Source organism: Accipiter gentilis, chromosome 34, assembly GCF_929443795.1.
Source record: "Accipiter gentilis chromosome 34, bAccGen1.1, whole genome shotgun sequence".
Lineage (NCBI taxonomy): Eukaryota > Metazoa > Chordata > Aves > Accipitriformes > Accipitridae > Astur > Astur gentilis.
Genome location: NC_064913.1, coordinates 13,386,694 through 13,410,678, shown reverse-complemented (window position 1 = coordinate 13,410,678; position 23,985 = coordinate 13,386,694). Strand labels below are relative to the sequence as shown.

General features: G+C 41.5%; 2 protein-coding genes across 8 annotated transcripts in view; both read left to right on the top strand.

The window, feature by feature from the left end:
- Nucleotides 1–17,833, top strand: part of FGD6 (FYVE, RhoGEF and PH domain containing 6) — a 74,511-nt gene extending 56,678 nt beyond the window's left edge. Inside the window, exons 15-21 of one of the 3 annotated variants that reach the window (XM_049792121.1) lie at nucleotides 4,505–4,607; nucleotides 5,118–5,264; nucleotides 6,068–6,170; nucleotides 7,150–7,277; nucleotides 8,010–8,138; nucleotides 10,510–10,658; nucleotides 14,671–17,833. In XM_049792121.1, the coding sequence (XP_049648078.1) occupies nucleotides 4,505–4,607; nucleotides 5,118–5,264; nucleotides 6,068–6,170; nucleotides 7,150–7,277; nucleotides 8,010–8,138; nucleotides 10,510–10,658; nucleotides 14,671–14,707 (796 nt within the window). In that variant the 3' untranslated portion in view covers nucleotides 14,708–17,833. Of the gene's footprint in view, nucleotides 1–4,504; nucleotides 4,608–5,117; nucleotides 5,265–6,067; nucleotides 6,171–7,149; nucleotides 7,278–7,540; nucleotides 7,881–8,009; nucleotides 8,139–10,509; nucleotides 10,659–14,670 lie in introns of those variants that run through there. The other 2 variants (XR_007504625.1, XR_007504624.1) reach the window with 2 other exon arrangements.
- Nucleotides 17,834–20,236: 2,403 nt separating this feature from the next.
- NR2C1 (nuclear receptor subfamily 2 group C member 1) overlaps nucleotides 20,237–23,985 on the top strand; it is a 63,026-nt gene continuing 59,277 nt past the window's right edge. For 4 of the 5 annotated variants that reach the window (XM_049792142.1, XM_049792137.1, XM_049792141.1 and 1 more), the window contains exon 1: nucleotides 20,237–20,353. The gene's annotated coding sequence lies outside the window, so the exon portion shown is untranslated. The remainder of the gene's footprint in view (nucleotides 20,354–23,985) is intronic. The other variant, XM_049792144.1, reaches the window with a different exon arrangement.

The following is a 23,985-nucleotide window of genomic DNA, read 5'->3' as shown; positions in this document are numbered from 1 at the left end:
AGGACAGGATGTGAAGTGTGACAAAAAATTTTGGTATCATTATTGGCAACTGATACAAACTGGAAGTCATCATGGTCTTCTAGCTAAAATAACAGTGTAATTGAAACAAGAAATTAATCTCAGTGAACCTGAAATTATGGAAATGGCAGCTATTACTGGAATGGTGCTTGTCTTTACCAGAAAACCAAATTCTCCATGTAGCAGCAGAAGGATACATGGCCACTAAACCAGGGCAGCTCTGGTCTACCTTCACCCAGATGCCTTTAGCAAAGGCCTGCTTTTGTGGATTGTTGTTTTTACTGTGTTTGAGTTGGAGTTTTATGTGTTCTGACATTTGTGACAGTGCTGATACTAATGAAGACAGACATGTTTTCTCTTTTGTTTAGCAAAGCTGAGCAAGGGCAGACCGCTTCTTTTTGTGTGACCTTGTAAATACCAACATGAGGATGTCTGCACAAAGATAGCACTATCTCTAGCTGAGAGGTAGACCAAGGTTAACCTTGTCAAAGTAGCCAAAGGAAGTAGCTCAGTTGTCTGAGCAGTAATTATTTACAAAAACAGACTTTAAAGGAATATTTTTGTATTTTTTCAACAAATGTAAACGTTTCTTATGGTTCTTCTGCACGTTGGGGAAGCAGAGATGCATTTCACAGTTTAGGGTATGATTCTGCTCCAGTATAATACGAGCAGGTCCGTGCTGCTTAGGTGCCTTGGTGACTGGATGTCGCACAGACACATGAAGACATTTATGGGATTGCAGTAGGCAATGTGGATTTACTTCTGCTTGACTTGAAACAGCATTTCACTTTTAATTCAGTCATTTTAAAAAATTGTAAAAAATCATTGGAACTTGTGAAAAGATTATCATCTTGAAATACAACCTACCTGTTTCCACAAAAAGGATAGACTTGTCTTTCTGAGGAATTGATTAAATGGTAGATTAAAAGCAACTCCTGTGAAATACATGTTGGTCCTTAGGAGAAAACCCCTATATATAACATTCTCATCATATTGGGCAGTTTGTGACATGCTTTTGTCTTGACCTTGAGATCACTAGAATTACCCTCATGTTACCAACTAAAGCGGCTCTGATTTGCTCTTTCTTTTTTAGTGTTGTTGATCTTGCATCTTTGGAGAGCATTCAGCTCTGTTATTTTTACCCTTGCTGGAAGCTATGTGTGGGCAAGAGCCCCAAGTTACACAAGAGTGGCAAAGGGAGGTTGCATTTGCTTGGGATGAAGGAGGTGCTGGGGGCCCCAGGTGTAAATGAGGATTTTCGGGTTGTTATCTGTCTGTAAGCGAGGCCTGGGTCTGTTGTGGTGTAGGAGGGAAACAATTGGAAAAACTACTAGCAATAGGTGCTTGCATATATCTTTTCCCAATGAATTATAATAGTATATAATAATTCTGTTGTTCCTCTTAATAAATATCCTGGATGTGAAGAGAATCAGTATCTTGCCAATACAGACTGCATCTTCCTTTTTATTGATGCCTCATTCTAACAGCTTCTTGGCTCCTATGTGGTAAAAATCTTAATTACAAAACTGTTCAAATTAATTTTACACACATTGGAGACAAATTTTGCCTCTGTGTTTTTTCAAATAATAAGCATTATGTGGAGAGTACACCAAAGAAGAGATTCTGAAATGATCCTGGGGGCAGAGACAGGGAGTGGAGCAATTAAGCTGGTGAAAAATTTCTGGTAATAAAAAAGCCAGTTAATAACAGAACTACAGATAAATGCTGAGACAAGAGTCTTTGTCACTTCAGGTTTAGTTTTACTGACTGCATTAGTATTCTGCTTTATCTAGTCTGGGTTGAGGTTTCAATTTTCCTGGGATAACTGTAGGAATGTGTGTCGTTTTACATGGTACAATGCAGTATTGTGCTAGAAATCTCTTAATCAGAGAAACAAGTTAGCACATCTGCACCCATACAGGGCTGTACAGAAGTAAAGCTTTGGTCCTGAAAACAATAGCCATGCCAGCCTGACGTGGCCTGAGGCCAGCTGGCCCCGTCCCCTTCAATGCGGCTAGCAAACAGCCACCCCAGGCAGACATAGCTGCATCGCCTCCCTAACGTAAGGATAGATCCTGCAAGACTAGCTCAGCTGGGAGAGGTACCCTAAGGCTCTGATCCTGGGAACAAGAGGGATATACTTGTGTGAGCCCTCCTGGGATCACCTACCTGCTTAGCTCCATTGGGCAGCTGTGACCTGTGCCTGTAGCACACGCATTTGCCAGTGATAACAATTGCTGGGGCTCTGCAGTCCGTTTGAAGTTTTCTACTGTTTTGTTACATCTTGAATAAATAAAAAATAATACTACTCTTAAAAAAACCTAAGAAAACCCTGCAACTGTAGTAAAGAGAATTCCTTGTGAAAGGATGCAACAAATAGTGGACCTGCGGCGAGGGAAGCGGTAGGGCTGTGCAGCTGGTGGGGAGGGCTGGGAGTGACAGCAGAAGAAACGCTGCCTATTCTGCTGCGGCAAAGCATTACATCAATTCAGTTGCCGATGGCACTGCCTTTACTCTTAAATTCTGAAGGACTGTAAACAACCCTAAAGGCTAGCACTAGCAAACCTACCAAGTGCGAGCTCCCTAGTGAAATATTAGGGCGTAAGCCATGTAGCTCATCCTGCAAGCAGCTCCATATGTAGCAATCCCCATGTGATCGGGGGATGCTTAGTCTCCCAAAACTGTGCCAACTTTAAATTTAATTATTTAATGTAGTTTCAGGAACTATTTAGGAATTAAATGTAATTTAGGAATTAAATGTAACCAGATTTTGAAAAAGCCAGAGGAGTTGATTAGAGTTATGAATGTTACATAGCTAATGCAGACCAGTTGCTCTTACTGGATGAGGAAGTAAAGGTAAATAACCTGAAAAAAATGTTCCACTCAGAGTGTGAGATATTGGGGCAGGCAAGAATACATTGTTTTGCCCTTGCTTGTATCTTATTTCCTCTCTTTTTGTTCTGATTTTGTTGCTCTGTGTGCTAGATCGTTTTTGTTTTTTTTTCTGTTCATGCCTCACAGGCTTCCCCCATGTTTGTTTACCTTACCAGATTTGTCCTCTCTGATTCGGTATAGTACTCAATTTCATCCAGTTCAAAACCCCAGCTCAAAGTATTTTCTTTTAAGGTTCAAAGATGATCAAAGATTCTAAATTCACCTACAAAAGCTATTAAAAAATAATTACTGTTGCACACCTAATTTGTGTAAATCATTGCTTTCCTCTTCCCTAACTTTCCTTTTTATATGTTCATCATGTTCAGTTCCTCAGGGTAAAAAAATTAATTGATACTATTTAAGAAGTGGAGAATAATAAAAAAAAAATGTTGGTAGTAGATACTGATTGAAATTTTAGAAGCCCTTTGTAAGCTGGCATGGCATCTCAAGCAAGCTGTCTTGCTGTTCCTCTGCCACAAAACTGCTGCTTTCTTCCTCGGAGCACCCTCCGTGGTGCTGGCACAAGTCGTTGTTCAGCTGCGTGATGTACCCAGTCAGTAAATCGATCCAGAGGAAGGGCAGGTTGATGGCGTGCTTTAATACGGATTTGTCTCCCAGTCCAGCCCACTGCACTTACAGCCCACTGCGTAGCTCTGTGTGTTCTGGCACAAGGGAGAAAATCAGACCTAGTGGCTGAGAAGGGGGTATGGTAGGCTGCCCTTTGCGGCAGCATGGATTTATTTTATATGAAAGTGGTGGTGTGCCCACGGCCAGAGGAAGTGCTTTGGCATTGCACGTAATCCAGTATAGCTGCAGGCTCTCGCGGTACCAGGCACTCCTTGTTCTCCCTGCTCCCTCCCCGTGCCGTGCCGCTTCAGCCTAATGCTTTCCTTGCACTTGATTAGTGATCCACCAGCTGTGGGATAAAGAGATACAGTAAGCTTATCTGTTTATCTCTTTGGGTTAGCTAATCCAGTGGAAAAAAATTGGAAAAAAAATAATTATTTCAAAGTAGCATGACCTGGTAGGAGCAAAGAGTCAGGAGCGCAAGGCTAGACAGCGCATTTTTTCTGGCAGAAGCTCAGGGTTTCACAGGGTTGGGTATAACAAACTGCACCCTGAGACACAAGTAGGAGGGGGGGAAAAAGGCTTGCTGAAATTTCAGAGTCTCTCTCAAGAGGGAGGGCCCATGCCTTTGTTCTGGGAGCACCATTTACACCAGTGGTATGCTGTTCAAGGGTCCAGCGAGAAGGGGGAAGCAATGACATTGCAAGCCTTTAAATGATCACAGGCTGTTTTGGAAGGAGGAAAGGGAGGGAGGGAGGGAATCCACATTGTAACAACAGACAAATCTTTTTTAGTATTAATCAACCCAAATAACTGACACAATGCAGACAGTTAAAATAATGCCAGTTTCAGTAGGAACTGGAGATGGTCTATAAAACTGAAATTGCAAGGGAGTTAAGTCAATGTGTAATAAAGCTAATGGAATTCTAATCAACACTTGCTTCTTAGTTTTAAATGTTAATACATTTTTTTTTTACTTCAACAGTTCTGCTACAGAAAGAGATGAGTGGTTAGAAGCTATTTCCAAGTCAATTGAAGAATATACAAAAAAGAGAATCACATTTAATCCTAGCAAAAGTCTTGAAGAGGTATATCACACCATTGTTGGTTTGTTTCCTTCTTGAATATAAAGTTTCTTTGCAGGTGTTTAGAGAAACGAGGCATTCCATGATGAATAATAAAACAGGATGATAAATGATAAGTGAACAGATGATAGAACAGAATATTTCATAATGTTATCTACTTCATAAATTTAAAATTGATTCCTTCCAAAAAACCCAAACCAGTTTTCTCAATACTCTCAGTAATCTTGTGAACAGAAAGATGAAATTAAAAGATTTTAAAATATAGCAGCTATTGGTTATAAATAGGCTGGTAAAGCTTGAAAGTCATACAGCCTTTTTGAACTAATTAAATGCAGCTCTGTCTTCAGGCTTGCATTACAATGATCACTGAAATAGTAGATAACATTTTTAAGACGATGACAATTTATCAGAGAAGGCTTTCCAGCATAATTAGAGTTAACTTATAATCACTGATAAATATTAATCTTATCTCTCATCACTGAATGTAATGACATTCTGCCTATGTTCTCTCAGGCAGATCCAGAGAAACAGGAAGAAGATAGTCCGCTGGGATCAAAGGCTCCGATCTGGATCCCTGATACTAGAGCCACTATGTGTATGATATGTACAAGTGAATTCACATTGACATGGAGAAGGCATCACTGCAGAGCATGCGGAAAGGTTGGGCAATTTTGTGATTACCTTTTCCGTTAGTCATTCAGGTTCCTTGTGTGACAAATACAGATGGAGCCTGATTGCACCTAAACAACTCCTTTAAGGGAACACTGTACTATGACACAGTTATATGGATTAAAAATACGTTGGGTGGGCTTTTTTTTTAAGGTGTTCAACCTTTTAACCTGTTACATATTTAGTATTTTGCATTTTGGAGTACTATTTATGGTTGTCTTCTGCTTCTGCAATTATGTAGTACAAATGAAGAATTTTAGCTGAAATGAGAAAAATAGTTTCCTCGCTAGTTTTTGTAAGATAAATAACAATTTTGTTTTTAAGTTAGTACTAAACTTATTTTATATTTAACACTTATGAAAGGTTTATCTAATAAACCTTTATTTTTCTTGTTTTGTCAAGTGAGAATACAGAATTCAATGCAGTCGAGACATCTGTGTTGTGGAGAAATTGTCAAGGGAGCAATGACTATTTTTAGTTATTTCTTTAAAAGCTTATGATTTAAACAGTTCAGTAACACAGTAGGCTTATTCTACTTTTCATGGATTGTTAACGTTGGCTTATTGATTTGTGTAATTCAGTGGGTTTTTTCTGTTTAAATTTTTATCATTTAGAGGAGGAAAGAGCAGCATGTTGAACATAAGGAAAAGCCAAGATCTTAAACCATTTTTAATGTAAAATACTGCCTATTTCAGGTTCTGTTACAGTATTAACAGTACTGAAGTGAACATCTTTGAGCATTTGGTGATTTACAGGTGTGCATCATGTACAATAACGCCTTTGTCTGTTTCCAGATTGTCTGTCAAGCTTGTTCATCAAATAAACATGGTTTAGACTATATGAAAAACCAGCCAGCAAGAGTATGTGATCATTGTTTCAGGGAGCTACAGAAACAAGGTAAAGAAAACCTGCACAAACTGTCTTATTTTTGTGGTCCTTATTAATACGGTATGTCTGTGCCTCATCTTTACTGCTGGATTCAAGTGCCTAATTCTGCAATGGATGGGGAAGATGGATTGCCTGGACCACCTGCAGGTCTCTGCTTTGGGCACTAGAGGCTGCTGTGCTGCAGGCAATTGCAGGTGCTTTTAGCTGGGAAAAGAGCTGCAGAGCAAGTGCGGTACAGCTGGCAGTCCAATTACTCTCCTGCTCTGCTCATTATTTCAGAGCCTCACCATGTTCAGGGACAACTCTAGAAGGGGAGATAATGAAGCTTGGGGCAATCCTACTCCTACCAGGCTGGGCTGGAAAATAGTGGTGGGTGTTGTTAGAAAAGGGGATTTTGAAGGAGTGAAGTGTTGCAGCAATCTTCCAAGAGAGGTGAAGGAACTGCCTGCAGCAGTGGAGAAAGACAGCACGTGCTCTGGAGATGGGAATCTCCAGGAGTATGTATGATGGCATGATGCTGGAAGAGGAGCCCTACAGCATCCATACTGAGAAAAGCTGAGAAGATAACAGATGTATAGAATTGAAGAAGAGTTGGGGAACAGAGGTTAAGTGCAGACTGAACTGCAGAGGACAGCTCTAAAAATTTGCTGTGGCTTTTAAGACTTAATTTTTCACCCTGCTTATGGGCAAAGGTAGTTCAATGTTGAGAAAACAGACTTTGAAAGCAAACAAGACCAATCCATTTAGTTTTAAATTTCTTGTGGTTTTTTTCAGTCTGATTGTGATTTGGGGGATCCTAACTCATGGTGTTGATGATAAAACCGAAAAGTTAATTCAACACTGAATTTAATGTGATTAGGTGTTACTATGAAACATTGTAATCAGAATAAAAATGCCACCTGCTTTTAAGAAAAAAAAGTCCAAGAATCATTGCCTGTGTTTAGTCATCTGTGACATGAAAGCAATATATTCGTCCTATGCATTTTAGATAACCAGTGCACTCCTAAGAGTGGATCCCCAGTCAACCATAAATCTCCATCAAGTGCCTTGTCTACAGTATTACATAGTATTCCCTCTGGAAGAAAACAGAAAAAAATTCCTGCAGCCCTCAAAGAAGTAAGTGCTTTATTGGTCAAAAGTAATGCCTTGTTGGTATTATATTATCAATATTAAGAATGAAGAAAATAATTCCATACTTTAGCCATCTTCTCTAGAATCAAAACTTGAAATTCACCTGTAACAGTGGTTTAGGCCTTACTTGTATGTAGGCAGGGACCTGAACTATGAAGCAGTGTATGAACTGCATAAACACCTGCGAGACTGTGATTCAGAGAGATAGTCAGAACTGTAATTTCTTTCTTCCTTCCCTGTGTTTCAAGGAATTGTGATTTACCTCTGCACCAACAGTCAATGAGAAGATTCCTACAGTAACTCAACTCTTGGCTTATCATTAGGAAAGGTAGAGCTACACTCTGCCTACCTACACTTGGAGGTCTTGGGAATGAGAGGAAGTAATTTTTCTTCTTATATAGGAATGTGTGTTCTCCAGCTGTACATGATCCTCAGTGTTTCAGCCCTCTCTTGTCCTGTTGCATCCAATTTAAGTTCCAACCGTTAGTGACTGCAGAAACCTCTCTTCCAGACCAGATAGATGGTGGCAGAAAAAATCATTTTTCTTTCAGCCATCTGAGTTAATTAGCAACAGTAACTTGAGATCAGGTAAGAATTTGAGTCTTTGACAGGACAGGGCTCTGGAAATCTGTTGGAAATAGCTGTACTGCGGAAACCTGGACAGATGCATACATACTCTTGGGGTTGGTTTGTTGTTCTTTTTTTTTTCCTCTTCAGGTTTCAGCAAATACAGAAGACTCTACAATGAGTGGCTACCTACACAGATCTAAGGGCAGTAAGAAACCATGGAAACACCTATGGTTTGTTATCAAAAATAAGGTGCTATACACATATGCTGCTAGTGAGGTAAGAGACTACGTATTAGAAATCTAATATCCAATGATAATACTGTCTTTGTAATAAAGTTGTTCATTTTTATGATCTAGAAACAAGCTATAAAATTAGATCACCTTACAATAATTGATCTGATTGCAATGTAGTATTTTGAAAAGGCCCAGTGAGCTTGGTACCGTAATACGCTGATATAGCTACGCTGTTTCTGATTCCAGACCTAGCTTTGAGTACCTCTGCACTGCACACCATTGCACAGTTGTAGGTATGTTCTGAGTCAGTTGAATACATGGGGGTCTGTTTGGATGCATCACACTGGACTAGTGGCAAAGCCAACATTATAAAAGCATCTTGAAGTATCTTGTTCTGCAGTTCCATAAGGTATTTTGAATGCGTGGAAAATGAGCAAACTAAATCTCTTTACTTCTCCTCAAACTGTCATCTTCAGCCTGGAGTTATTATTTCATATACAGTGCTGTAGTAGAAAACAAAAATGCATCTTATCTAATGGCATTTGCATTTTTATTTAGAATGTGTAGTCCTATTGCAGTGTGGAATAATCTCTAACCAGTATATATAAGCTCTGCACATCCCCGCATGTGCTAAGGATGTACTTTTATTGCATCTTATAATGTTTTGCAACATATATGGAAGTGTTGTAACACTGGAAGACCTTGGGTTTTGCTTTTTTGTATTATATGTTATAGTTTGCTAATAGCTTTCAGGAGCAAAATATCCAAAGCGTCTGTTTAAAGGTATTGCTATCCTTCACTTGCTTTCAAAATGTAAGGCCCAACCGATCCTGACTGCATAAAGAATTACCCTTCTTCACCCCCACTCTAGTTATTTCCTGGTTTGTGCTCAGATTTGTTCCTGAGTTGTTCCTGCTGTAGGGCCAACCTTTATTTGAGAACTTATGAATTATGTCCAGAACTTGTGATGTTATTTCCACCACAGCACTGGCAATCGTAAAAAAACCCAAGTAGTTCTAAAAAATCTTAATTACATACAAAACAATTACTTTTGCAAAGATTTGAAAAATATTTTAGAGCATTGTGTCTCTTCTGGCAGTTGCAAAGGTGACTTTGGCAACTGTAAAGAAAGGCATATTAGTCTGAGAGAGTCACCTTAAATTTTCTTTTGCTTGGCTTCCTCAGATACCAGCCTCCCAGAGTATCTTCAGTATGCAGCTTACAATCACAGAATTAACTCTTCCCTATTTTCTTTAAACTAAGGAATATCTACCCTTCTTTTTCATCTTGATGAGCCATTGCAGGAGACACTGTTTAGAGAGTCTCAAGGGAAGGTCCAGTGTGGCCTTAGCCAGGAAGCCCCACGATTAGTGGTAAAAAGACCACTTATTAGTGGTACAAAGACCTAAGATAGTAAAACAGATTGCTAAGCCTTACTTGACTGTTTTCCAATATCAAGAAATGCTGCTTTCACAGGATACTCTTGTTTCAATGTAGAGGCAATTACCAAAGTGTTCACCTGATGTGTCAGTGTTTATGTACATTCTTTGTTTATTTTTTTCTATCCAGAAGCATTGCAGGACCCTGCCTAGTTACAAAACACTGTTTTGGAATTTGCACAGGATGAAACTATCCCCCCCCCCCCCCCCCCCCCCCCCCCCGCCACTTCCCAAAATGTTGTGCATTGTATTTATTAATTAAAAGACAAGAGTATAAAAAAAGGAAGGAATTGTGATGAATGAGGAAGGGAAAAGTTTGCCTTTTTAGCCAGGTTTTGAAATTAAATTAAGAGAAGGTAAAAAGGTACAGCTTCTCTTGCTACTTTTTCCAAGCCAACCACTTGTGAACACTCAGCAACTTTTTTTTTCCCCCTACCCTGTTAATTTTCAGCAGCAGAAAGCAAAATAAGTTTACCCATCAGAAGTGTTCTGGAGTGTGACTCCAGTACTTGAGAACATAGGTTACGTCCATAGCTCTTCCTTTTTGCCTACTCGGTGCCGCTAATAGCATCCCATATCACTTTTAAGACATGAAAACTCACTGCTAAGGTGGTTGGAGAGAGCACTGGGCTAGATGGACTTTTGGTCTGCTGCCAGGTGGTAGATGATCTTTTGATATAAGTTCTTACCAGGCAGAACGATGAGATTGTACAGTGAAAGACAAGGTAGATGTTATCAGGGCAATAAAAAGAGGAGCAGCGATGTTGAAGTCTACAAGGTTTTGTTCTTTCCTGTCCCCTGATTCATGCATGGAGACTATAAAAAGCAGCATTTTGTGCATGACTATTTGTAACAACTTGTTTACTGTATAATCTGTTGCAATGGTATGGTGCATGAGTAAAGTCTAAATGCATTCCTCAGTATGTCTTACAAGCTTTAATTTTGTCTTGTTTGCTTTTTTTCCCCATAAAACAGGATGTGGCAGCATTAGAGAGCCAGCCTTTACTTGGATTCACAGTCAGTGAAGTAAAAGATGAAAACTCAGAGTCTAGAGTGTTCCATTTACTGCACAAAACCACTTTATTTTACATTTTCAAAGCAGATGATCCCCATTCAGCTCAAAAGTAAGAAACTACTTGAACTAATTTCTGTTACTTTTTTTCTAGAAAATGTTTCAGAAGTCATGAATGTTAATATTCACAGATTAAGCATATGTATGGAAGATGCATATTATATAATATGTAAATAAAACTTCTAAATTAAACACAAGGTCCTGGTTTCATTAGGACCTCTGAAATGCTTTAAATTAAGAAGCAGACTGTCCTCTGCAAAAGAATAAATGTAGGAGAATGGAAAAGTCTAAGATAAAATAAGAGATCTTTCTTTTTCGTAGCACATTCCTCTATCCCTGGTCTCTTCAAGTGAAAATTGAATGTTACCTTTGGAGAAATCCAGAAAATGTGTACTTCCAGCTGTAAATTTTAGTTATTTTTAATGACTATATGGCAGTGAAAAACAAACCCTAAAAAGTAAGGGACAGAAGTTGGAAGTGTGTGTGCAGATGTGCATGAGCACCTGGGCATGCTTAATATGTCCAGACCAAAAGCCTGAATTCAAACACTCTCACAAGCTGTTTCATTTCAAGTCCTGCTGATGTGTCTGAGTTTGGAGTCATATTTATCAATTTATGTATTGTGTGTCTTTTATATAAAATAACCTAGAAGCTTGGTCATTAATCAGTAGAAAACATTTGCTGTATGAATCATGGAGTAAATTAGAAATGAGCATGGAAGCAATACATTTTGCCTATGTGCCTATCTTATCTGACTGGTTTCACTGCAGTTTTCCCAAATGAATTTTACATTAATAAAATAGATTTCATGCACTAACTAGTCCATTATTAATACTTAAGCATCCAAGCGGCTGCAGGTATAGGTTTGTGCAAATAGGGATATTCTAAAAAACAAAGTACCCAGGACAACTGAAAATTTTGCACAGCTGAGAACGTGCGTAATGACACTTCTCTACACACAAAATCTGGAAGTCTTTATTTGATTTTTGGCGGTATTGTGTCTTGCAGATGCACACAAATGTTTCCTTGTTAATTAAGATACTATTCTCTTGTTTCCACTGTGTCCTCATTTGTACTATATAAAACAAAACTAAAAAAATCAAGGCATTCAATAGCTTTGTTTTCCTATTCAGACAATGGCTTTTGTCATCAGTAGGAAAACTTGAAACTGGACATATTCTATTTTACTTTAGGAGTAACATTAAGTACCTTAAATTGCAAGCTTTCTCCATGTATTTAATATCCATAGGAGATTTATGCTGAATCTCTAGAATAAATGCTGCTTTGATAGCATTAAAATTAAAAACAAAGAACATGCTGTTGGCCTGTTTGCATCAGTGGACACTATTTTTTCCTGTTAGGGTCAAAGAAATATCTGATGTATTTGTGTAACTGCAGTAATAAATTTTAACAGAAGTTTACTTTTTAATGAGCTCAAATTTCTTAGTCCAGTATTATGTTCAATGCTTAAGCTGTTTATGATTTTGTTGTATTTGTATTCCATTTTAGTTATTTTTAATGAATATATGGCAGTGGAAGATATAGTGAGCCCTAAGAAGTAAGGGATAGAAGTTTGAGTTGTGTGTGCAGACAGGCATGAGCATTTATACATGCTTAATATGTTCATACCAAAAGCTCGAATTCAAAGAACATGCACACAGTTACGAAGTTAAGCACTCAGGGCAAGGAAGAGCCAGATAGATAGATGTTTAGATACCCTGTGAATACCAAGACAGGTTTGAATTTCCATGATAAAGATAATTTTACAGTCTTTGTCTCATTCAGTTCTTGCAAAATTTCCACTCGGGGAAAAAAATCATCGGTATGTGGGCCCCTTAACCTTACATGCACACAGTTCAGCCCTCACTCAGAAGACAGAATTATTCCATTTTTTACAGTGTAGCATCAGAGTGCTTCAGCAACATTAATTTTTGCAGCATCCTTGAGAAGGTGAGGAAGTTTATCACCCTCATAATCAAGTAGGAACAGAAACCACAGCTATAGGGGGTAAAAGTATCTGAATATTTGAATTTCCAGTTTGAGACACCTTGGATCAGCTGTTTGGGACACCACCCCCTTTACATATACTTGTCTTTTCACGGATATAATGTGCAAGATACCTGTTTATATGTGATTCAGTAGCATATACTGTGTGTGTGAATGCAGGGAAGTTCTGTCATCATGCAAAGGCACCATTCCTCCACCCCAGCCCATGTGCCCTGGGTTTCCTCCCTCAGCCCCATTCGTCCTTCACTATTACCCTTGTACCAGCAGCAAAAGCAGAGGGTCGTGGGTTACGCAGGTGGCTACCTCAGTTATTGCAGTGGCCTGATTCATCCCAGATCATGTATGCAGTGAAACAAGAGAATGGGATATTGGGTTTTTTTAAAAGGTATGCAATCAGTTTATTACAGTTGGCAGAACCTTGGCATATCCTACTTTCTGAGCATTTGATTCCCCAGCTTCACTTCTTTATGCATGTAACTTCAGTATGGAAGATGTACGGGAAAAAGATTCTATCATCTGGCTTTGTACTGATACCTAATATGTCTCCAGCAAGCTTTGTATGTTCATAGCATCATAGAATGGTTTGGGTTGGAAGGGACCTTAAAGACCATCTAGTTCCAACCCCCCTGCCGTGGGCAGGGACACCTTCCACTAGACCAGGTTGCTCCAAGCCCCATCCAACCTGGCCTTGGACACTGCCAGGGATGGGGCAGCCACAGCTTCTCTGGGCAACCTGTTCCAGTAGCTCACCACCCTCATAGTGAAGAATTTCTTCCTTGTATCTTATCTAAATCTACCCTCTTTCAGTTTAAAGCCACTATCTCTTGTCCTATCACTACATGCCCTCGTAAAAAGTCCCTCTCCAGCTTTCTTGCAGGCCCCCTTTCAGTACTGGCAGGCTGCTGTAAGGTCTCCCTGAAGCCTTCTCTTCTCCAGGCCGAACAACCCCAACTCTCTCAGTCTGTCTTCATAGGAGAGGTGCTCCGGCCCCCTGATCATCTTTGTGGCCCACCTCTGGACCTGCTCCAGCAGGTCCATGTCTTCCTTGTACTGAGGAGCCCAGAGCTGAAGGCAGTACTGCAGGTGGGGTCTCGCCAAAGCAGAGTAGAGGAGGAGAATCCCCTCCCTTGACCTGCTGGTCACGCTTCCTGTGATGCAGCCCAGGATACAGTTGGCTTTCTGGGCTGCGAGCGCACGTTGCTGGGTCATGCTGAGCTACTCATCAACCAACACCCTCAAGTCCTTCTCCGCAGGGCCACTCCTAATCCACTCATAGCCCAGCCTGTATTTATGCTTGGGATTGCCCTGACCCATGTGCAGGACCTTGCACTTGGCCTTGTTGAACTTCATGAGGTTCACACGGGCCCACCTCTCAAGCCTGTCCAGGTCCCCCTGGATGACATCCCTTCCCTCCAGCGTGTCGACCGCACCACACAGCTTGGTGGCATTGGCAAACTTGCTGAGGGTGCGCTCAATCCCACTATCCGTGTCGCCAACAAAGATGTTTAACAGTGTTGGTTCCAATACCGACGCCTGAGGAATGCCACTCATAACTGGTCTCCACTTGGACACTGAGTTGTCGATCACAACTCTTTGGGTGCGACCATCCAGCCAATTCCTTACCCACCCAGTGGTCCATCCATCAAATCCACATCTCTCCAATTTAGAGGCAAGGATGTCATGCGGGACAGTGTCAAATGCTTTGCACAAGTCCAGGTAGATGATGTCAGTTGCTTTTCCTTTATCCACCAATGCTGTAACCCTGTTGCAGAAGGCCACCAAATTTGTCAGGCATGTTTTACCCTTAGTGAAGCCATGTTGGCTGTCACCAATCACCTCCTTATGTTCTGTGTGCCTTAGCATAGTTTCCACAACTATCTCCTCCATGATCTTGCCATGATGTTTGGATTCATTGGATTGATTTCTGGCATTTGCACTAACAGACCAACTGGTAATGGAATTATGATGTCATTTCTTCTGTGAATCTGTAGCTAGTCACGGCAGCACAATTTACGCTTTTACTAGCAACTTCCTAACAGTGTTTAATTTTCTAATAGGTGGATAGAAGCTTTTCAAGAAGGCACCATATTATAGCAGTGTCAGCATCATGTCTGCAAGTTTAAAGGAAAATGTCCAATGATGGTGGTAAAACAGAGTACAGCAGCTGTTCAAAGAAACGGAATCCTGCCATCTCAACCTACACAAAATTGTATATTTGTCAGGATTAGGAGTTGTTGCATTGTTAGTGTAAGGTAATATTTTTTTAAATAATTGTGTGTATTTCTGTGTTGATGCAAAATGTGTTATTTATTAAATTCCAGTGTTTACTTTAATGGTCAGAATTATTTGTGAGGTCTGCAGTGAGGTCCAAAGTGCCCACATCTTCAGAATGGCAGGTGGTTGGTCAACATATTTGTAAAGTTTGGGCTTTTTTTTAAAAAAAAAACAACACAAAAACAACAAATCTGTTGCAATTGTACAGTTCCTCATGATTTGTGTATAGGTCTTGAGTTGCAGATGCTTACTGTGCAATTTAGCGAGAACAGATCAGAATAGGAATTTCAAAGGGTTTGGATCTTTGTTGGCTATGTAAACTCCTTTGAGATGTTGTATAATATTGCTGCTCCTTTCCTTGAATGGCAGTTGAAATCTTGCATACCAGTACATTAAAACAGTACAAGAAATTCTGTATTACAGAAGCGATTGCGAAGTACAGTTCAATTATTTAAAAAAAGGGAAAAATATTTTAAAACAGACTTTGCGGTTACAGAGATAAGGCACTAGAGCTTTTACAGTACTACAAATGCCAAAGAGACTAAATGAGTTATTTTGGAACAATTGCAGGATATATTTTCTTTTATGTTACCAGTAGTAATTTAAAGCAGAGTAAAAAAAAAATTGATATACAGGGAAAACACAAAATATCTTATTTGTTTTAAAACTTTGTGTCAAATGAGTTCTGTACAACGTATGATACACTGTATAAACTATTGTTCAGAGAACATTAAACAAATATATGCACCCCCCTCTCCTAAAATTTTAAACTATTGTATATTTAAATATTATGTTTTAACTGGAATTGCCGTACTAAGAAAACCCAGCTTTTTTAGTGCAGATGATGGCATTGAAATGTGTACCATTTTTTGAAATACCTTTTGTTTACACTATGATTTGTTCTGTTTGATACTTTAAAACACAACGCAGTTTTAGGTGTTTGGGGTGGTTTGGTTTTTTTCTTTAAGAAAATTGTTGGTATACCTCATTAGGAAATACTTACTGGTGATTCTGGTGCATTTATTCTATTTAACTTTCGAACATTTTTTAACACTGTAATAGCATAAATGGAACTAGAACTATGAAAAACACGTGAAAGGAAGCCATTTTTATGTCAAATGCAATGCATATGTAGCCAGTTAATTTTACTGTATGAAACGTTTCTCAGTAGTCCTCTGAATCAAGTTAGTTGTGGTAACAGAATCAAGAGCAGTTCACTTTTAATTAATAGTTTGAATTCATGTAAACAGCTATTCTGTGGCCTCACAATGGAAAGTGAATAGGTGGTAGAGTAGTTAGTAGTCATCACAGAAAGGCCAAGAATGAAAATGCAAACCAAAATTCTCTTACTCCCTCAAATACCTCAAGATTAGGTCTAAGATACTAACATAGCTCTGAAGAAGCTTGATTTTCCAGAGCTTCTGTTAAGTTAGTAGTGGGCTTGGAAGCCTAATGCTTAATATTAAGTATACAAGTAATTTCATTGACTTCAAGCATTTCAGTAGAGTACCTTTCTGAATCAGGGACTTACAGCTGTAGATCTGGCTTCCACATGAATGCTAGAGATGTGACCAGATAGTGTTTGAAGTTCAGTGGGAGTCTGATCAAAGCCTTTATTCTCTTTAATACAAACTTGATAAATTAATATTTTTCTTTTATTATATATAAAGGGCTCTTACCTGATTTTCAAAACCAGCTGCTGACTGAAGCCACGTAAGCTATTAGCATCTCTTTTCAGGGTGGTTTCTGAGACGGTTTTTACTGTATCCAAAACAAAACTGATACCAACGTAACATAGATGCGATGCGGCTCTTCCAGCTGATAGTATCAAAGGGAAGAGCTGAATATTTTATAGGGATTGCACACCAACTAAGATGGAAAGCCATGAACCAGCAAATGAATCAGAAATTTGGCTAGGAGCAAGCTAATTTAATTTCAATTTATGGTTTGATATCGATCTCCCTGCTGCAAAACAGAGCAATAAAAGTCAAAACACATACTGAATAAGATGCCCAAGTTCTGCCTCGTGTGTGGCGTCAAACTACCTCTAAAGGATTTGGTGCAGAGTGAAAAAACAGTTTGAAGTATACTGTAAAAATCAGAGAACTTCTTTCAGAAGCAGTTGGTCAATCAAAAAATCTTTCTGTGACAGAAATAAATTGGAACAGAGCCTTAAAAAGAATAGTACGCATATTGCAGTCTAATTCTGTGTGAAATAAATTGTCCTGTAAACATGTTTGAGTATTTCTTTTCCTCTTTCTCCAGCAGTAGTGCTTTGTGTCATACGAAGAACCCACAACATAGGCATTTTCATAACGTTTTCAGATGGTTGCTTTTCAGACTTACCCTATTTCTCCAGCTCGCCTCCCATTTTGATTCGTTACCATCAAAAGTATTCACTTCCTGATTTGACTAAACACTAAAACAAGACCAGAAGTTTTTAAACACCTGGCTACCTCTTCTTAGAAGAATCTATAGTTAATAATTAATTTAAGATTGGTGAGTAGAGTATGAGACAAACATTAGCATTGAATATTAGTTCTAGCATCTTTATTCTTGGATAAATGAAATGTTCTAGGATCCTGGATTCTCTTTAACTTAAAACTATTTTTTGTGCCCAAAGGACTTAAAACAAATGGATAGCTGAGCAGCTATAGAATGCGTTTTACTAAATATTTTTTGTGTGTGGAAACTTGATTACCCGGTTATGTGTATTACATCATAACATAAAGAGATGTTTGGAAAGACATTCAATGCATTTGTTTGCCATAACTGCTGTCCCCTGGATTTACCATCCAAGTAGGCTTTTATGTGGAGCAGTCCTAAATTGTACTGTCTAAATGAAAGAATAGAATCTTTATTTTGTAAATGAAAACAGGTTAAAGTTGTTGTAAATATTCCTGTGGATATGTATCATTTTTGTATAAATAAATTCACATTAGTTGAGTCTGCTTCATTTGGTTTTTTTAATATTTTCAGGTTTTTATGTATTATGTAATTTGTGTATTCACTAATTTTCAAATGGCAGAATTTGCTGTCATTATCCTGCACATCCGTCTTGCTTTAAAATTCCTATGATGTTTTGCCCTTATGAACAGAAAACATCCTGAAAAGTTAGGCCGTCTGCACAGACTGACGCTGCCGCTGGATCTGACCATCTGAAACATGAGTTTTAAGTGAATTACCTTGCTCGTGTCAGCCAAGGCACTACGCGCTCTCACTACCAAAACTGGTGTCTTTGCCATGAAAATTATTTCCATCATCCTGCCCTCCTGTCTTTCCTTAGCTCCCTCTTGCTGTCTAGTTCTTCACTTGCTGTTCCTTCTTCCCCAGCCCCCCCCCACCCCAAACCAAAGCCCATGCCTTCATGAGTTCATGAAGTTTGTTTTCTATAAAGCCCTTCCATGACTGGGTGCAGAGCCTGTGCTGGAGCGCAGCTTGCAGACAAAAGCGCAAAATCCAAAAAAAAACTGCTTCTGAGCAGTCCCAGCTGTAGGACACCAAGCAGTGGGGTTTTATCTCCTGAAGACACATCGCAGCCCTGGTGAATGATGACCATTCCGAGCTTCATCAGCCCAGGAATGAACTAGGCTCCCTGTGCCAATGTGCTGTGACAGAGCGTGATTTACAGGTCTATGAGCAGAAACTGTAGCTGCGGCAACAGCTGACTAGGATGTGTTAGCCCACAGAGAAAGCACTTCGTCAAAACGATATTCTTGAACGTTTATCAGTGGAGGTAAGACAGTTCTGGAAGGTAGGATGCGGGATGAGAGGGCTGTTCTCTGTCACCTGGTGAAAAGACATACCCGTGGCAAAGAAAGCATCCTAAGAAACCATCTTCTAAAGAATTAAGGGAGTTGCGTCCCTGTGAAGGTCAGATGAAGGTTGTTACATGAGTAAGTCCTTTTGCAAAATCCGCTTCTGCTCTATCTATTAAACTGTGCCTGAATCACCAGAGTTTCTGTTGGCATAAGTATTTTAGCAGGGCCTGTAAGGGAGAGATTTTTCTGTCAGGTTAGTTATGCTGTCTCCAAGTACTTCTCTGACAGATGTTTGAAAGCAGTTTTTTGATAACTTGCAGTAACAGCATAAAGGGTTTTTCTCCTCTGCATGTTTTTGATAGGGCTGTGTCTCTCGTAATCCTGGCTGACACAGCTACATGGACGTGTCTTTGTAATACAGAACAAGTTTGAATTGGGTCGCTTGCTAAGAAAAAAATCAAAATGTTTTATTTGTTAAAGTGACATTTCTGCTCTATTGAGGATATCAGAATACTCGCCTGAAATAAGCTTCGGTGCAAATTCCTTGGTATTTGTTAAATTAAACTGCAATAAGCTCCTTCATTTAGGAAGTGGATGTGCAGCTCAGGCTAGTTTGGGAAGTGACAAGTGCTGCAAATTGAGAGTGCTGTAACATTTGACACTTTCAGAAAATGCTTAGCAAGTTAATTGCTCCAATTTAAAAATTATTCATGAGGCTCATTTGCATTTGGCTTTTGGGAATGTGTTTGATCAAAAAGCAAAGTATGATGCTTGCAAGTACTGACTGAGCTAGTGATCCTGAGCTAGGGTAGCTAGACGCCAGCGCAGCTTTGGGACTGGGGGTGGAAGAAAAGCAGTAAAGGAATCAGTGAGATAAAAGCGTGAAATGATTTTATTAACGTTAAGACATAAATTGCGTATATTCTTTGGGGGTTTTTTTTGTATCTCTGCTTCTCAGATGTTGATGCTTGTGTCATCTGATTCACTAGAAATTGCATAAAGTGGCCTAAAGAAATTTCAGATAATGATGAGATGCACGCAGCCCCGGTGGCCTAAATGATCGTGAAGCTCCTGCGTATCTCGCCACAGCTATACAATCTTTGTCGAAGGGATGGAAGAGGAGGGGGGAAAAGGGATGTATTTAAAGTATAAAACTCTCACTTAAAATCAAGGTCACTAAAAAAAATTACCGTAAACCCATTAGCTAACACAACTTTGGTCCAGACGCGCGTCCAGCCGCAGCCACAACAGCAGCAGGTCGTTCCTCGGGCACATCTTTTCCACAGTCCCGCTCCCACCGAGCCTGCCTGCCCGCTGCCTTTTATTTTATTTTATTTTTTTCCCAAACCCTGCTGGGAGCACTGTGGACGTCTGAAACCAACTCATCTGCTGCTGCCAGCGGCTGTCGCTGCCACGGCCACGCTTCCCCACCCGTGAGGGAGTCTTCGCCTCAGGCTCCATCCAGCCCGTGAGGGAATCCTCGCCTCAGAGCCCAGCCCGCCTTTTCCCTCACACCCGGGCCCCGCCCCGCCCCCGCGCGGACCCCTCCCCACCAGGCGGCCGAGCGCAGGCGCAGTCGCCGCCGCCGCCGCCGCCGCCGCGCCGGGGAGGGGCGGAGCGGAGCGGAGTCGCGAACTCTGACCTCCGGGAACCGGAGCCGATCGACGACAACTAAAGCCGCCGGAGAGGCCGCCGGGCCCGCCAGGTGAGCGTACTCCACCGGCCGCCGACGCGGCTTTTTGGCGGTTGAGCCGTGCGTTAAAGGTGCGGGCCCGCCCGGCCGGCCTCCGCGGAGCGGAGCGCCGGGCACCGCCCGCCCCGTCCCGTCCCGCTTCCCCTCAGGCCTCGGCGCGTCCCGGTGGCGGCCCCGCGCCCCCCGACCTTTCACCTACAGGAACCGCTTACGCCTCCCGCCGCCCCGTATCCGGGCGGCGCCGGCTGCCGCTTCCCGCCGGCTTTGGGCGGGCTCCGGTCCCTCCTGCTGAGGAGAGGAGGGAGGCGGCGGGCGATACCACCCTCCATGCTGGGCTCCGGCTCCCTCCGACCCGGCCCCGCGCAGCCATTTTGTGTGGGGCGCAGCTCCGCGGCCCCGCCGGCTCGAGGCGGAGGGGCGAGCCCGGGCGCTGGCTCCTCGTTCCTTACCCCGATCGGTGAAACCCCCCCCACACACACACGGGGAGGGGAGAGGCGAGGGCAGCCTGCAGGGGTTGGGGGGGGGAGGACGGGCCCGGGCGCTGGGCTGCAGCCTGGTCGCCGAATGTCTGTCTGGTTTGTCTGTCTGTCTCCCGCGGCCTTAGTCCTCTCGGGGTTTGGGGGGGGGGGGGGGGGAATGTGACTGTGGCCCCTCCCCCCCCCCCCCCCCCCGCCGGCCACTTTGTGCCCGCTGACTCCATCATCCCGCCGTTCCGCTCTTCTCAAATATCTCTGGCGGCTGTCCGGGGTTTATGTGGGTGAAGGGAGTGCGTCCTGCCTAACCCCCGGTATTGTTTTTTTGTGTTGTTGGGGCAGGCGACCCTGTCGCTGTTCTTTATTTTGTCTCCTTGGGTGGGGCTTTTTCTGCCAAGCTGCGGGGTTTGTGGGTTCTCTCCTTTCTCGGTGCTGCGGTGTCTTGTCTTGAGGGTAAAAAAAAAAAAACAACAAAACACGGCCCTGTACTACAGGATGAACTTAAATTTGGACGTTGTGGAGGGATGGCCTGTGTTGTGCAAATACACTTCAGTAACAGGAAGAGAAAAAGTCTTTTGATACTGGTTTTATGGCCAGATGAGTGTGTAGACATGATTCTTGAAAAACTGAAATGGGCATTCTTTGTATGTGAACTCTCTGATCTGAAGCTACTGATACCAGCATCAGCAAAGTGGACTTGGGAAAGGCTGTAGTAGGGACAGCTGCATCCACACCTATCATAGAAAAATAAGATGGCTTACTTATTCAAATTTATTCAAATTCAAATAGTTTTCTGTAGGACAGCTTCCTAGTTTTGCAATCTGCATTGTATATGTAGAAATATAAGTATGGGGGGAGGCACAACATCACGGTACTGCGCTGGACGAGGCAGTGTTTAACCAGCGACTCTCTCTTCTACACTTGGTAATTTTGGATGGCTTTTTCTGTGTTGTGCTTTAACCGCAGCCAGCAATGCATGCTCTTCCCCCCCACCCAGTGTGGGAATCAGGAAAAAAACCAAACAGTAAAACTCATGGGTTGACATAAAGACAGTTTAATAGGACAGAAAGGAGGAAATAATAATATGACAATAATAATAATAAAAGGATTGGAGTTTACAAAACAAGTGATGCACAATGCAAATGCTCACCACTTACTGACCGATGCCCAGTTAGTTCTGGAGCAGCGATCCACCCCCAGGCCAACTCCCCCCTCCCCAGTTTATATACTGGGCATGACATCACATGGTATGGAATACCCCTTTGCCAGTTTGGGTCAGCTGTCCTGGCTGTGTCCCCTCCCAACTCCTTGTGCCCCTCCAGCCTTCTTGCTGGCTGGGCATGAGAAGCTGAAAAATCTTTGACTTAGTCTAAACACGACTTAGCAACAACTGAAAACATCAGTGTGTTACCAACATTCTTCTCATCCTAAATCCAAGACATAACACTATACCAGCTACTAGAAAGAAAATTAACTCTATCCCAGCTAAAACCAGGACATGCTGTAACAGCATTTTTACCTGGAAACAATTCCATAAATATACCACCACCCCCGCTTAGTCTGTGATAGCCAGTAGTGACATGAGATGTCCAACAGAGCATTTAGCCCACAGCTTACTCCTTGCTGTACAGCTTTCCTCAGGGACACTTGTTTAAGGGAAGTCTTAAGGTCTGTGAAATGTTTGACTGCTGCTGTCTGTAGCTTTTTTCTCCAGAGACATTGCACACCCTCTCTTACCACAGGACTAAGTATTTTCATGTGATGGTGGTCAGCTGTATGCGTGGGCATGCATGGTAATGTAAGGAACATAACTGACATCAGCCGGTGGGGTGTACAGTCCTCAACTGCTTCTGCAGTTCTTGCAGACTGCTCTAGCTGTATCGTTGGATGCCTCTTGCTAAGTCTGTTGCATTCTGCAACAACAGCTCAAGATGCTTATTACAGAAAAGAGCTCATGGTAGGGAAATTAACTAGCTTTAACCTTTCCCCTCAATTCTTATTAATATTTCTGTTTTTCTTGCTGGTTGTATTTTCATGTGAAATGTTGTCTTGAAGGGAAGAAATTTGGTGGGAGTTACGATATCTTGAAGAACAGCCATAGCCCAGGCTAGATTACGGGACAGGAGGGGAGATTGTGTTTTGGTTTGGTGCTTTTTTAAGCCTACCTTGATTTTTTCTGGTCTAGTTTCTTAGGCTCTGCAGGCAAAGCCCTAAGCAACGTCTGTAACTCTGAAGCTGACTTCGCTTTGGGGGTAAAGGGGTAGGACCAGATGACCTCCAGAAGTACCTTTCAACATGAATTATTTTATGACTGTATTCTGTTACTGAAGTTGAAGAGGTGGCGGGAGGGGGGGAGACAGGCAGGGAACCAAAACCAAGCAAAAACGCACTGATACTCTAGCATGCAGTTAAATAGTTCACATGCAAAACATATTTACAGAATGCTTAAAGCTAATGCGCTAGTCCAGTGAAAACTGGCTTTCATCTATAATGGGAAATCAAATATTTACACTGGTGAGATTAGATGGCTTGTTTCCTATGCTGCCACTCAATTTTTGGTTTTGATTTATTGTGTGCTCTTTGTATTATGCAATTAAAGTTTGTGCAGCCAGTGAAATTGCTAGAATTTCCTTACAGTTTGTGAAGGAAAGCAGTCCCCCTAAAGAAAGTAACCTGTGTCTAATGTCTGAGTCAAAAAAAACTGGAAAAAAAAAAAATCACCCCTTGCTTAAAGTAGGGAGCTTAACTGTCTATAAGGAATACAGCGGTGTCAAATCTTCAACTTGCACACCTTTGTTCTGCTGGCAGGCAAAGTGTGGATCTCAGCTGGCAGAGGGTATGTGTGCCTTTCCTGCTTCAGCAGCCGCCCTGGCTTAAGCAGTTTTAATAGTAAGCTTTGCTAACCTGTGTTATTTTGGTTGATAGAGGTCAGGGAGCTCTCATTTGAGTATCTGCTGTCCCAGACCTGTGGGGGCATTCGCATCCACGGTGAGGAAGCGGTAAGCAGCTGGGGTGGGTGTGGGAGCCACAGGCTCTGGATGGCACAGCTGTCTGCATATGCTTTTTTGTCACATGCAGGCTGCAGCATGCAACCCAACAGTGACCATCGGGGAAAACTAAACAATACCTAAGTTACTTTCTGGTAAACTTTTAAAATTTTTTTCCTCAGTG